Source organism: Urocampus carinirostris, chromosome 17, assembly GCF_059441175.1.
Source record: "Urocampus carinirostris isolate Australia breed hairy pipefish chromosome 17, RoL_Ucar_1.0, whole genome shotgun sequence".
In the NCBI taxonomy this organism is placed as follows: domain Eukaryota; kingdom Metazoa; phylum Chordata; class Actinopteri; order Syngnathiformes; family Syngnathidae; genus Urocampus; species Urocampus carinirostris.
In genome coordinates this window covers 26178807-26191972 of record NC_142365.1, presented here as the reverse complement: position 1 = coordinate 26191972, position 13166 = coordinate 26178807, and the positions used below count along the sequence as shown (strand labels likewise).

Below are 13166 nucleotides of genomic sequence, written 5' to 3'. Positions count from 1 at the left end.
GCAGAGAAAACAAAACAGGAACGGAGTGTCTGAAAGTGAGGGCTTGCCGAGCTGGGAGCAACGGTTCGCATTACGATCTGACAGGGATCTCTTGAAAGCCGGGAGTTTAAAAGCAGTTGGACAGCGAATCAGCTCTCAGGGCAGTTGGCGCCAATAAGCAGTCCCAGGTGCTCTGAATCGGCAATCATGACATAACCTCGGGGTGCAACAAACAATTATTTTCATAATTGATGAATCGGTCGATTATTTTTGTTATTTTATTTATGATTTTTTTACTTCTTTTGCGACGAATTGATGGATGGGATTTCTAAAAGACATTCTTAAGTTCCTCTTCTTTATTCAAATATAGAAGTTTTGGATGGATAGAAAAAAATAGTGCACAAAACAACATTATATTCTGTAATACAAAATTTAAAAAAAATCCAAGTGATTGTCAGTTAAATCAAGAATAAACAAAAATACATTCAAATATAACACCTAAGAATATGTAAAGATACTTATTTTCCACCATTTTATCCAAAGATCATATCATATTGGACTTATAAAAACAAGAAATAAAGAGCATTACATATAAATTTGTTTTTTGAATATGATAAACTGTCACAACCAGAGCCGAATCAGGACCCAATTGCGTAACGTTTACCGCAAGTTTTATTGAAAAAAGAGGAAGGGCTGCGCCCACGATCCGGTACTCGCTGGACGCGGGAACCAAGTTGCTCTCGCAATTAGATTGTGATCCAAATATGGAAGTGGATCTTTCGTAGTGGGCGATGGCGGTGTCAGGGACGGAGAAACAGGTCGAAAGCCGGGACAGCAGAGCAAAAACGTGGTCTGGGTCAGAAAAAAGTCGTAAGCCAGGACGGGAGAGCAGACGTAGTCGGGATCAAAAAACGGGTCGTAGCCAGAGACCAACGGGGAGATCAGAAACGGGCAGGCGGAAAAACGGGTGGAAAAACGGGATAGGCGGGAGTCAGAGTCAAAAAGGCCTGCCTTGTATCAAAAGAAGTTCGCAGACGGACTGACAAAAGTAGAGTGACAGGACCGGGCTTAAAAAGGGACAGAGAGCCAATCAGATAGCCCGTAGGGGCTGGCGCCAAATGAGCGGGCACAGGTGATTCAAATCTGTAATCATGCCATAAACATTCCCAATATGAAAATCATATATAATATGCTTAAGAATTAGCCTCTTGTATAGAGTCAAACATGTCATTATAATCTTTGTTATTTTATTTCATTTATTTCACTAATTTTATGGTGTTTTTCTGTGTATTTCTGCAGCACTTTCTGTTCCCTTGAAAATTGTTAACTTTGTTTCATGGTGAAACAGCCAAACACTACAAAGTTAAACTTTTCATGCAATTTTGTTTGTATGGATGCAATGTTAAAAAAAAAAAGATAACAAAAAAGTGAGATATTTTTTTGGGGGTAAAAACGGTCTTGGTACTCTCTCTGTATCTCATCAGAATTGTGTAGACTCTTATTTGCATTGATTTAACGTACTTAGTGGCTCAGAAATCGCGTGATACAACCAATCGATGATCTCAATGGTTGCCAATGCTTTTAATAATCAATTCTAATCGATTTCATGGATTAGTTGTTGCAGCCCCAAGGTAACCAACACATTCTCACCTCTGCCATTGAGTTGACAAGCTTAGAATTGAGCATGCTACTTATTTCTGTCACCACTAATTGCTCTGGCCACACTATGTGGAAGACCTATTCTGCCATATATAGGATTACATGTATTGTAACAAGCCACAAACAGAGACAGGACCCAGTAGCGTTCGTTTACTCAGTTTTATTGATAAAGAGGGAGAGCAGGACTTGCTTCCACAATCCGATGATCGATGGACACGGGTAGCAGGAGGCTGGAACGCGAAAGTGGCACTTCCGTGTAGAGCGAGGATAATCGTAGACTGCAGGGATACTGGTCACTAGCTGGGGCGGGAGACCAAGGGCAGTATCGAGTTCAGAAAAGAGGTCGGCAACGAGTATCAGGCAGGAAACAGGGCAAAACAGGTAGGTGGTCGTGATGGCAGATCAGGGCAGAAACGGGTCCAGAAACAGGTCGGCAACAGGTATCAGGCAGGAGAAAACAGGGCAAGAAAATGTCGGAAAGTAAGAGCTTGTCTAGCTGGGAGCATAGGTTCGCAAACAGTCTGACGGCTTCCTCTTGGAAGCCGGGGATTTAAATGGAGTCTCTGAACGGATCAGCGCTCAGGGCTGTTGGCGCCAATTGGGCAGTCACAGGTGCCCTGAATCAGCAATCATGACATGCATGAATTAATAAATACCTACCAATATATTCCATAATTATATATGAATGCATAAATAAATCAATGCAATTCATTAATGTATTTACCCATTTTGTCATAATTACTCATTTCACTCACCTGTGGCCGCTCGTTTGATGCCAGCTGCTGCTGGTTACCTGGTTGGTTCCCCCTCCTATTTAAGCTCAGTGCTCTCACTCGCCCTTGGTCAGTCCGTCAGTGAACCTCTGTTTACACAAGGCAAGCATTTTGACTCTGACTCCCGTCGGTCCCGTTTTGCCACCCATTTTCCACTCGTCTCTTCCTGATTTCCCCGTTTGTCTCCAGCTTAGACCTGTTTTTTGACCCTGACCACGTTCTGATCTCCCGTCCCAGCTAACGACCTGTTTTTCCCGTCTAATCATGCTCCGGAAGATCCACTTCCGCATTCCGAACACGCTCTGATCCCGTGAGCGGCTTGCCTCCCTCGTCCAGCGAGCACCAGATCGCTGGCGCAGATTTTTCCTCTATATTTCAATAAACTTGTGAGTAATGTTACGCATCTGAGTCCTCTTTCTGTTCTGGTCCTGACACCTTCTTTGTCATGTATGTTGTCAGATATTTTGTTTTATATTTTGTCATTCATTTTGTCATGTATTTGATTAACATTTTGTTGTGTTAAACACATGAAAAGAAATATATAACACGATACACGGCAATATAAATGACAACTGCATGAAAAATACACACCACAATAAATACCAAAATAAATAAATGACAAAATAAATAACAAAAGGCCTAAATGTGTGAATACATTACATAAAAAAATATATTTAGGTATTACATGATTGATTTATATTGCATATGTTTTTAGGTATTTCTATAGTCTATTTCTAAATATAGCAGGATTGGCCCGTCATAATCAGGGTTGGGTAGGGTTACTTTAACTTGATTACTTTCAGTTACTTTTGGATTACTCCAATACCAAATATGCTAATAAAAGACAAAAGAAACTAAATATGAATAAAACTGTGACTCACAACATGTGGTAATCTTTCTCTCCTGGCTTTGATCTCTTTGATCTCCGGCAAAACTAACATAAAATGCGACAGAAACAAAATGAAAATAAATCCAAACAGCTTGCCAACATCATTTTTGCCGTTCCATGTCTTCCGTTACTCCCCAAGCCTGCACAAAATTTAGTAATTTTATTAAAGGTAGGGGATGGAAATTCAAAATATTCTGTTTGCTTACGCCATCTTCTGGCTGAAATCATTATTGCAGCCTCTGTCAAGCCGCCCTCGAATGAACTCTTTTTTTCGTTTTGGGTGGATTTAGACTGTATTTGAACAGCCCTTTTTCCTATTTTCACCATTTTCCTCCTACATTTAAAGAAAACCACAAACATGGACGAGGATTCACTCTACACAACCCACCCGACCCACCTCCTTACCTCAACCCTAAAGCGCTCGGTGGCCGTAAGATAAAGGTGGTGGGGAAAAAATGTGTACATAAAGGCTCTTTAAACTCGGGCATTGTTAACACATATTTAATAGAGAAATTATTTAATTTTAAACTTTTTAAGTACATTTCGAACTACGCACTCCACTTTTAGGTACAGATACAAATTTCAGAATCAATACTTTCATAATTGATGTAGAGTTGGAACAAAATCCACATTTATTATGCCTTGCTCATCAGTTTGAAAGGTATCTTGTAAAGCAGGGGTAGGGAACCTATGGCTCGGGAGCCATATATGGCTCTTTCTTATGAGTACCGTATTTTCCGCACTATAAGGCGCACCTAAAAGCCTTTATTTTTTTCAAAAGCTGACCATGCGCCTTATAATACAGTCCGCCTTATATATGGATCAATATTAAGTCGCAAAGTTTGGCAACTAAGGCAAGCAGCCGCCGACTAGATTTTCCCCCGAAGGCGAAGTCGTCCGCGGTGTATGCTGGGATTTATATACCGGCGTTTCATTTCCTAACCAATGTGTCAATCATCATTTGAATCAGTCACTATTGGCTAAAGTTATTCGGAGGTAAAGGGGGCGGATCCTTTCTATCATTTACATGCTCGCATAGGCTAAAGGGGCGAAACAAAGCCTGCAATTGGCCGAAAAAGATGAATGTGAATCACACGTTGGGTTGCACTACGGCATAGAGAAAACATATTTTACTATTCTGTATTTGTAAATATTTTACTCTCCTGGATTTACTACACTCACGGTTGTAAGAATACCACGGTTACGTATCATTATTGAACGTGATGGCTGCAAGAGAACTTAGGTGAGCTATGCGGCTTTATATTTTCCCGGTATCTTGTTTTAGATACGATCTTGATGTTTCTGTGATGAGTCTATTTTTAAACTAAATTCAATTCAACGTGTTTATTGTCATATGCACAGTAGAGAACCCCGTTTCCCTGCACAATAAAATTCTTACTTTGCTGTCCACAAGGTTGCCAGAAAAAAACCCAAAATGGAAACTAAGAAATGTTTGGCATTTCTTGAATCCCAAGACTTTAACCTTGCGAATGATATTTGGAAGGATGCATTTGAGGGATTGGTGACATCGTACAGACACTGTGTCCATACATGTGTGAGACACGTATTTGCTTCTTTGCAAGCTATGGGAATGTTAAGGGGGTAATAAGTTTGACTGAACTATCTGACTGTTTTGTCCACATTCCCATTGTAGCGCCTTATACTCCGGTGCGCCTTATGTATGGAAAATATAGGACCAAAAACTATTTTTTGGGGGTGCGCCCTATAACCCGGTGCGCCTCATAGTGCAGAAAATACGGTACATACAGCTCCGAAATAAAATGTAACCATTGCACATCTCTCTGTGGCGTTCCAAAGTCAAGTGATTTCATCCTCATTTTGGTCCATATAAAGCCGAAGCAAGTTAATGCAGAAGTTCGATAAGAAACCATTTAAACTGATACATAAAAACGCTGGCAAATGACTTTGATTGGGTGAGCAGTACATGTGGGCGGACCCCTGCACACACCGCACTTCCTTTCTCTCTCTCTCTCTCTCTCTCTCTCTCTCTCTCTCTCTCTCTCTCTCTCTCTCTCTCTCTCTCTCTCTCTCTCTCTCTCTCTCTCTCTCTCTCTCTCTCTCTCTCTCTCTCTCTCGCTCACTCAGGGCAGTCTACACCGAAAGTGAATATGACGACATACAAAAGAACTTTGCATGCACATAGTTTTGAAACCGTTATTTAGGACACGTTTCATGAGAGAAAATTGCCTCAACACACTTAACTGAAGGTGGAAGACAAATTGTAAATGGCATATTTGGGACACAGGATTTGGCATTATTATCATTTCATACATTTGATTAAATCATCAAATGACACACAGTGAAATAAAATGTGCTGAAGAATTAGCTTTTGTCTAGAGAGCGTGTTTGGCAGTTTTTTCAATTTTGTCCGAAAATATATGATGTGGCTCTCTCAATTTCTTTTTAAAACATGTTTTGCTTTTATAGCTTTTTGGGTCCTGACCCCTGTTGTAAAGGTATCTTGCATTAATAAAATGCCCGGGATTTTTAGTTTCAAACCGGAAACCTTTTTATTACGGAAAACCAAAAGTAAATAGTCTAACGAAACTATTTAAATATTTTTTGGTTTGTTTTTGTTATTTTTTTTTTCATTCGAATATGTATTTAAAATGACGTGTAATTTAGACGTTTGTTATTTTTCTCTTAGATTGTAATGTTAAATGATTCCCGAAATGTTGGTGGTTAAACCGGAATTCGTTTGAAGAAATATTTTAACTTGATGTTGTTATTATTAGCCCATTTCTGTTTCCGGATGCGAGTGAGGGCGGGGCCGTTGCCTCCTGGTTGTGAAGCGTGATGTGCAGAGGATACGGACGACATCCGAGCACAAAATACTGAAAACGCTCGCTTTTTAAAAAATAGTCGATTGATATGCAATTTTTGAGTGCAATGCATCGGATTGATTTCATCTTATTGACATGACTACAAGTCAAGCAAGAGCTTGCAAACGCGGATGCGGACTCAGCTCCTTCGACGTGAACAAAAGCAATAATCTCCATTCCGGCGTTTGAATTCCCAAGAAGAATCGTTTTGTCTTGTGAAGGAAGCGCATCATGGCGTGGCCCTGCATCAGCAGGGCTTGCTGCATGGCCCGCTTCTGGAACCAGATGGACAAGACTGACATTGCGGTGCCTTTGGTGTTCAGCAAGTACACAGACGCTTCGGAAATGCAGCACGTCCAGCTGCAGCCGCAGCTGCAGCCTCCCGTGCGGGCCATAGAAACGCAGCCGCCCCGCAACCAGCGCCGAAACCCCTCCGCTGGTCCCCGCCCGCCACGCAGGTGCGTGTCCGAAGAGCGGGTGTGCAGCTCGGTCATGAGGGAGGACTTTAAACACTGGAGAGTGAAACCCCAAGCTAGCTATAAACCCAAGAACGAGTACCACGGCCCGGAAATCCCCTTCAACACCGAGACACAGTACCAGAAAGACTACAAGCCTTGGCCCATTCCCAAAAGGTACTGTAGCAATGTTATATACAGGCGCAGTTTTAGGTTCAGAGTTTTAGGGGTGCTGGATGGTGTTAGGAATTTAACTATTAAAATGTACCGTTTACCAAATTGTTCGAATTAGTTATCTGACTCCATTAACCAAACACAACCTGCATTCTCCTAACAATGTGCGCTCGTTTCTTGAATGGAAAATATGGACAAGAGACCGGGATTTCCACACGGGGGCAGATTTAATTTCTTTAACTATTTAACTAAGTGAACTCCATCGAATATGGCCGAATTAGTGTCGCTCGAGTCTCTGGCAAGCCTTCTCTTCGATCCTCTGCCTTTCTTCTTCTGCCCACGTTTTTTCCACAAGCTGGTGTGAAGGTTCCTCCCATGGGCGTGCCAGGAAAACCCCCACGTGGGGTCCACCCCCTCGCCTCGATTTCTGAAAAACTCAAAACAACACAGAGCGTTTATCAAAACAATGCCTGACATCCTTCGTCAGAGCCCTGTTATCAAAATTCCCCAGCCAAAACATTCCGCATTTGGATCAGCGTGACCTGTCATTGAACTTCAGCCTACCCGGTGAAAATTTTCATTGCACTCGATAAATGTAACTTGTATTTAATCGTATAAAATCTTTTATAGTAAAATGTATACTATCCTTCAATGGTTAAAAATAATCATTTCACTTAAAGTGATTTAAGAGTATAACAACACATTTGGGAACACCACATTACACCTTGCAGTTTTCAGAAACACAAGTTTTTACTCTTTTATTTCTAGAAGAGTAAGCTACGCATACAGAAGAAGAATCATGGAACCACTGTAGAACATACTCTCACCGTAATACACCGGAGCCTCCACGTACTCCGCCGCTATGCCGCAAGTGACACTACCCGAGCTGAAGAGAAGTGGTGTGAGGGATAAAAAATAGACTGAACCATTTCAAAGCAGTGGAGTATTTTCGACGCTGCGTGTTTCACGGTTTTTATTTTGTTTCACTTGTTTTTTTATTTAGCGTTTTTCTTCATATTTAAGCCTATCCTGTCCTTTATTGAGGAAGAGACTTTTAACAATGCTATAATTTTTGGGAGTGCTTGGGCTGAATTTCGGGGTGTTTGAGCACCCCCAAAGACTTGCCAGTTGTGTCCATGAGTCTATACCTGGGGTCTCCAACTTTTTTCAAGCGGGGAGCTGCTTTTTGTTACTAATTATCGCAAAGGCCACCCACTTTGATGTGCATTTCCCTGTTTTAAGCACTAAATTTGATATATATCTCAGTACTATACTGTAGTTGTATTTTTGAAATATCTTTGTATTATCTTAAGTTGGATTTCTGTAGTATTTTGTTGTATTACTGTAGTTTTACTTTTTCTTTATTTTCTAGTACTTCTGCAGTGGTATTATTGTAGTAAATCCGTAGTAGTAATTTTGTTGTATTTCTGCATTACTGATTTACATAGTATAATTTACATAATTAATTTTTTATTGCATATCTGAAGTATTATTTTTTTAGTATTCCTGTTGTAGTTTTCTAGAATTTCTACTGTAGAATTTTTAGAGTATGTCTGTAGGATTTTGTAGTATTACTACAGTAGTATTTCTGTTATAATATTTCTCGAGAAGTATTTTTGTATTATAGTATTACTGCAATGGTATTTTTGTAGTACAGTACTTCTGTTGGATGTGTTTTTAAGTATTTCCATAGTAGTATTAAAACCATACTAAATACTAAAACAATATATCTGGAAAGAAAATGAAATCGTAATCATCAATTATATGGAATCGTACGGAGAATCATGATATAAATCGAATCGGCACCTTTCGTATCGTGATACAATCGAACGTTGACCAAAGCATATCGTCCCACCCCTGCTGCGGCTATTCCCGCAGGTACGACCACCCTTGGATACCTAAACCCACCGCTAGCATCTCCGCGGGCGAGGAGCGGCCTTGGGACGGCTCCAGACATGGGAAGCGACGACCAGCCGAGGCCGAGAGCGGCGCGGAGAAGAGCGCCATTGCTGACAGAGTGCAGGAGAAAGACCTGATCCAGAGGAAAAAGAGGTCGAACAAAAAGCAAGAAGGGGAGAAAAAAGCCCCTCTGAAGGGAGAAGGTGAAGCCGGACGGGCGGCTGTGGATGCTGTCAACAGGCAAATCAAGCAGGAAATTGCAGCAGGCAGCTCTTACAAGTAAGTACTCAGGAAAATAAGTACTGTTCAATTCAATGCTAAATGGTAAATGGACTGCATTTATATAGCGCTTTAAGCACTCACTGAGGACCAGAGGGCGATTTTAGGTTCAGAGCTTTGGGGGTGCTGAGCTAACTACAGCCCACCAAACAAAAATAGGCAAAATATAATGAAGATATGTATACATAATAGTTAATATTTGTATTTCTATTTATTCAGCCAGTATAAACCATAAACATGAGATATACAGGAAATCATTTTACACGCGAACCTCTCGACATGATGCGTCGCCTTCAATCGGCGCCAGGTTTTTAGACCCAACTGCTGTGTTGGGAGTCATTAGGTGACCAAACCACCCAATTCCAACTTTTAATGCCGAGCAGGGAGGCAATGAGTACCAATGTTGTAAGTCCTATGACTCGACCAAGGCTTGAACCAGCGACCTTCGAGTCTTGGAGCAGGCGCCCTACCATCTAGGCCAGCAGTCGGCAACCCGCGGCTCCGGAGCCTCATGCGACTCTTTCATCCTTATAATGCGGCTCTGATTGGCTTGGGAAAATAAATTACTAAAAAAAATTTTTTTTGTATTTGATTGAAGTGTGTTTTATTTGTGTTAGTTTTTATATTATTTTAGTTCTAAATTTGAAGATTAATGTGATCTTGAAATATTAAAATATTAATTAAATTATTTGATATTATTTTTTCGTCGCTCAAAATTGACGTCACACTGCGGAAGCTGGTATACCTGCTGAAACGCCGTCTATTTTGAGCGACTTTCAACCCCGGCAAAGCCAATGGAGAAATGTAAGAAAAGAAAAATATCTCAAGAAAATAGAACATTCAATGATGCCTGGGCAGATTCATTTGCATTTACCTCGGGCGAGAGTGGCCTACCAGTATGCCTAATTTGTGGAGAAAAACTGGCTAACAATAAACGGTCAAATGTCGCAAGACATTTTAACAATACACACAGAGCCTTTGCTGAAAAATATCCAGAGGGAGAAAAGAGGAAAAAAGCTGTTTCGGAACTGATGCAGAAGGCTGACCGGACGAAAAATCAATTCAAGAAGTGGGTGAAGTCTGCAAATTCAACTACATATGCAAGCTTTGTGGCCACTCAGGAAATAGGCAGGCATGGGAAACCGTTCACAGATGGAGAATATATGAAAGAATCATTCCTTAAGATTTCAGAACACTTATTTGCGGACTTTAAAAACAAAGACGAAATTGTGCAGAAAATCAGAGAGATGCCTCTCTCTGCGAAGACTGTCAAAGACAGAACCATAAAAATGGCAGAAAATATCACAAAACAGCAAATCAAAGACATCAATTCAGCAACAGCGTACTCAATCGCCTGTGATGAGTCCAAAGACAAAACGGACATTGAACAAATAGCGCTGTTCTGTTGTAAAGGTAAGAAAAAGCAATATATACAGTGTTATCTTCATTTTAGATAAGATAAATGGATATAGGGATGACGCCTCATGGCATTTTTCTGCTTTTCTTTGCTACATGGACAATTTAAATTCAGCTTTTTAATTTATTTGAAAGAGACATTCATTGTTATTATTTTTCAAGAATTCAAAATGTGTTCATTAAATGAATAAAATGTAATTTTCTCTGTAGCACGTGGATTTCATAAGAAACAAGCTGCGGTAAAGTAGTAGAAGTTTTTTTTTTTTTCATTTTAGATGTGCGGCTCCCAGTGTTTTCTTTTCCGTGGAAACCGGGTTCAAATGGCTCTTTCGGTGTCAAAGGTTGCCGACCGCTGATCTAGGCTACCGAGCTACTAATAATAAAACCGTTTCTTTGGGGTACCCACTTCGTCCCCATTGTCCGTTTGTGTGTCTGCAACAAAAATACGAAATTACTCCAAAACAAAATATAAAATTTTGTGTTAAAAACAGGGACTAACATTTTATTTTGTCCTCATTCTGATTAGAAAATAATACGATAGATCTACTAAAAAATACCACCACAGTAATATTAAAAAATAATTAAGAAGTACTACAAAATACTAGTATGGAAATACTACAAAATACCTCAGCAGAAATACTACAAAAATAGCACTACAGTGACACTTTAATACAAAAATACCGCTACATAAATATTACGACAGAAACACTCAAAAATACTTTTATATAAATATTACAACAGAAATACTACAAAATACTTCTTCACAAAAAATACTACAAATTTACTACAAAAATTGTACTATGGAAATACTACAAATCACTATTTTAGAAATATTACAAAATGTTACAAAATAAAACTACAGTAATACTATAAAGTACTACAGAAATACTCCACAAATATTCCTCCAAAATACAACTCAACTACAAGAAAAACTATGCAGAAATACTACCAAAAAATACTGCACAAATAAAATTACAGTAATACAAGAGCAATTTTACAAAATTATGACCACAGAACCACTTCAAAAATACTAGTAATACAACATATATACTACAAAAATTCAAGCGTACAAAATAGTGCAGAAATACTGTAATGCTGTGCTAGGAATCAAATGGACTGAACCATTTCAAGGCAGTGTTAAATTACCGACGCTGCTTTTTTCCACTTTTTTAATCAAGCATTTTTAATCAAATTTTAGAGCTAGTATTTACCAGTATTCATACATTTGCCATATTGAATCATTTATGATGATCATACATGTACTTAAATTTATGATTGGTGTTGCCTCGGGAATATGCACCGCTGATGACATGGTTTCGTAGGGGTGCTCGAAATTCCCTGAAAATGCTTGAATTTTGTTGTGTTTTGTGTTTTAAAGGTCAGGAATATGCTTTCATTTTGTGCTAAAATGCTTGAAACGGTTGCCATTGCCATTTTTTTAAAGTGCATGAAAATGACACTAACACACCTGCTCTGCTGGCTTTTCATCATGGCGTTGTCATGTGAAGCGTCACCACCCCCTACTTGTGTTATCCTAGAGGACTGCTCTATTTAGAAATCCGGCTCTTTGTGCTCGGTTGCCTTTGAAGAGCTCTTACAGCTCCCAAATGGCTAGTTTTTTTTCGTGATGTATTATAAATAACAATAAAACATGATACAACATGCTTAGTGGTTAGCAGGTCCGCGGCACAGTTCTGGGGTCATGGTTTCAAATCCTGCTACCAGCCTTCCTGTGCGGAGTTTACTTGTTCTCCCCTTGCTTGCGTGGGTTTCCTCATGGCACCCTGGTTTCCTCAATTCAAAAAACGTGATTTTTATGTTAATTGGCCGGTCCAAAATGTCCTTAGGTGAGAATGAGCGAGTGAGTTGTCTGTCTCTGTGTGCCCTGCGACTGGCTGGCAACCAGTTCAGGGTGTCCCCTGCCCACTGCCCAAAGATAGCTGGGATGGGCTCAAGCATCCCCGCGACCCTACTGTGGATAAGCAATGCAGATAATGGCTGGATTATGCAATATAAATTAAAATATTCACAGATCTACTAAAAATGTTTTAAAGTACATACATTTGAGCTTTTCACACACTTAAGATTTAAGGCCGAACAACAACACAAAATCCCTAAAAATGCAAACAATAAAATACAAATTAAAAATATTAACTCTTCCGTTCAATAAATAAATGACAAAATGCAAAAAAACTAAGTATTTGCAATTCTATTTTCACCAATTTAGACACAGATCCTCTGAAAAACATGCAAAAAATATACATTTAAATAATTAAAATAAAAGAGCAGTTGATTGAAGGATTGAATGCACTCTGCTTCAATCAGTATCATCAAAATAAGTCCAAACTTGGTTTATTTTTCTGCTTTTTATACATAGAGTACATATATTATTTTTGTCCTCTCTTTTGAACTGAATTATTACCCGACACGTATAAAGCATTTTCCCTGTTTGTAAATAAGTGTCATGTCTTGAAGCTGCGCGTGCATTGTTTGACCAGATTTAGAAAATCCATGTCAGTTTATAGCAGCCCACTGACACATAAAGATTGTAGATTTTGGATAGGAACAGTTCCAAATAGCACAAAGTATGTGCCAGCAGCAATATTGCCACTTTATTTTAGTCCTCATAGTCAGCCCAAAAAAAACATTATCTTGATCAGTGCTGGATTTCTTCCTTTAAACGTCCTGGAAAAATTGAAAAATTGGCCTTGAAAGTGCTTAAAAAGTGCTTGAATTTGGCCATGTAAGCGGTTGTGTCTTGCACTGCAGCTGGTTGAAGCTTTGCTGCTGGTGTGTGCGT

At 39.5% G+C, this 13166-nt stretch overlaps 1 protein-coding gene across 3 annotated transcripts in view; it reads left to right on the top strand.

Moving 5' to 3' along the window:
- The first annotated feature begins 6072 nt into the window (after nt 1–6072).
- The window catches only part of map6a (microtubule-associated protein 6a), a 40513-nt gene continuing 33419 nt past the window's right edge, over nt 6073–13166 (top strand). For all 3 annotated transcript variants that reach the window (XM_088320865.1, XM_088320864.1, XM_088320863.1), the window contains exons 1-2: nt 6073–6775; nt 8651–8950. In XM_088320865.1, the coding sequence (XP_088176991.1) occupies nt 6375–6775; nt 8651–8950 (701 nt within the window). In that variant the 5' untranslated portion in view covers nt 6073–6374. The remainder of the gene's footprint in view (nt 6776–8650; nt 8951–13166) is intronic.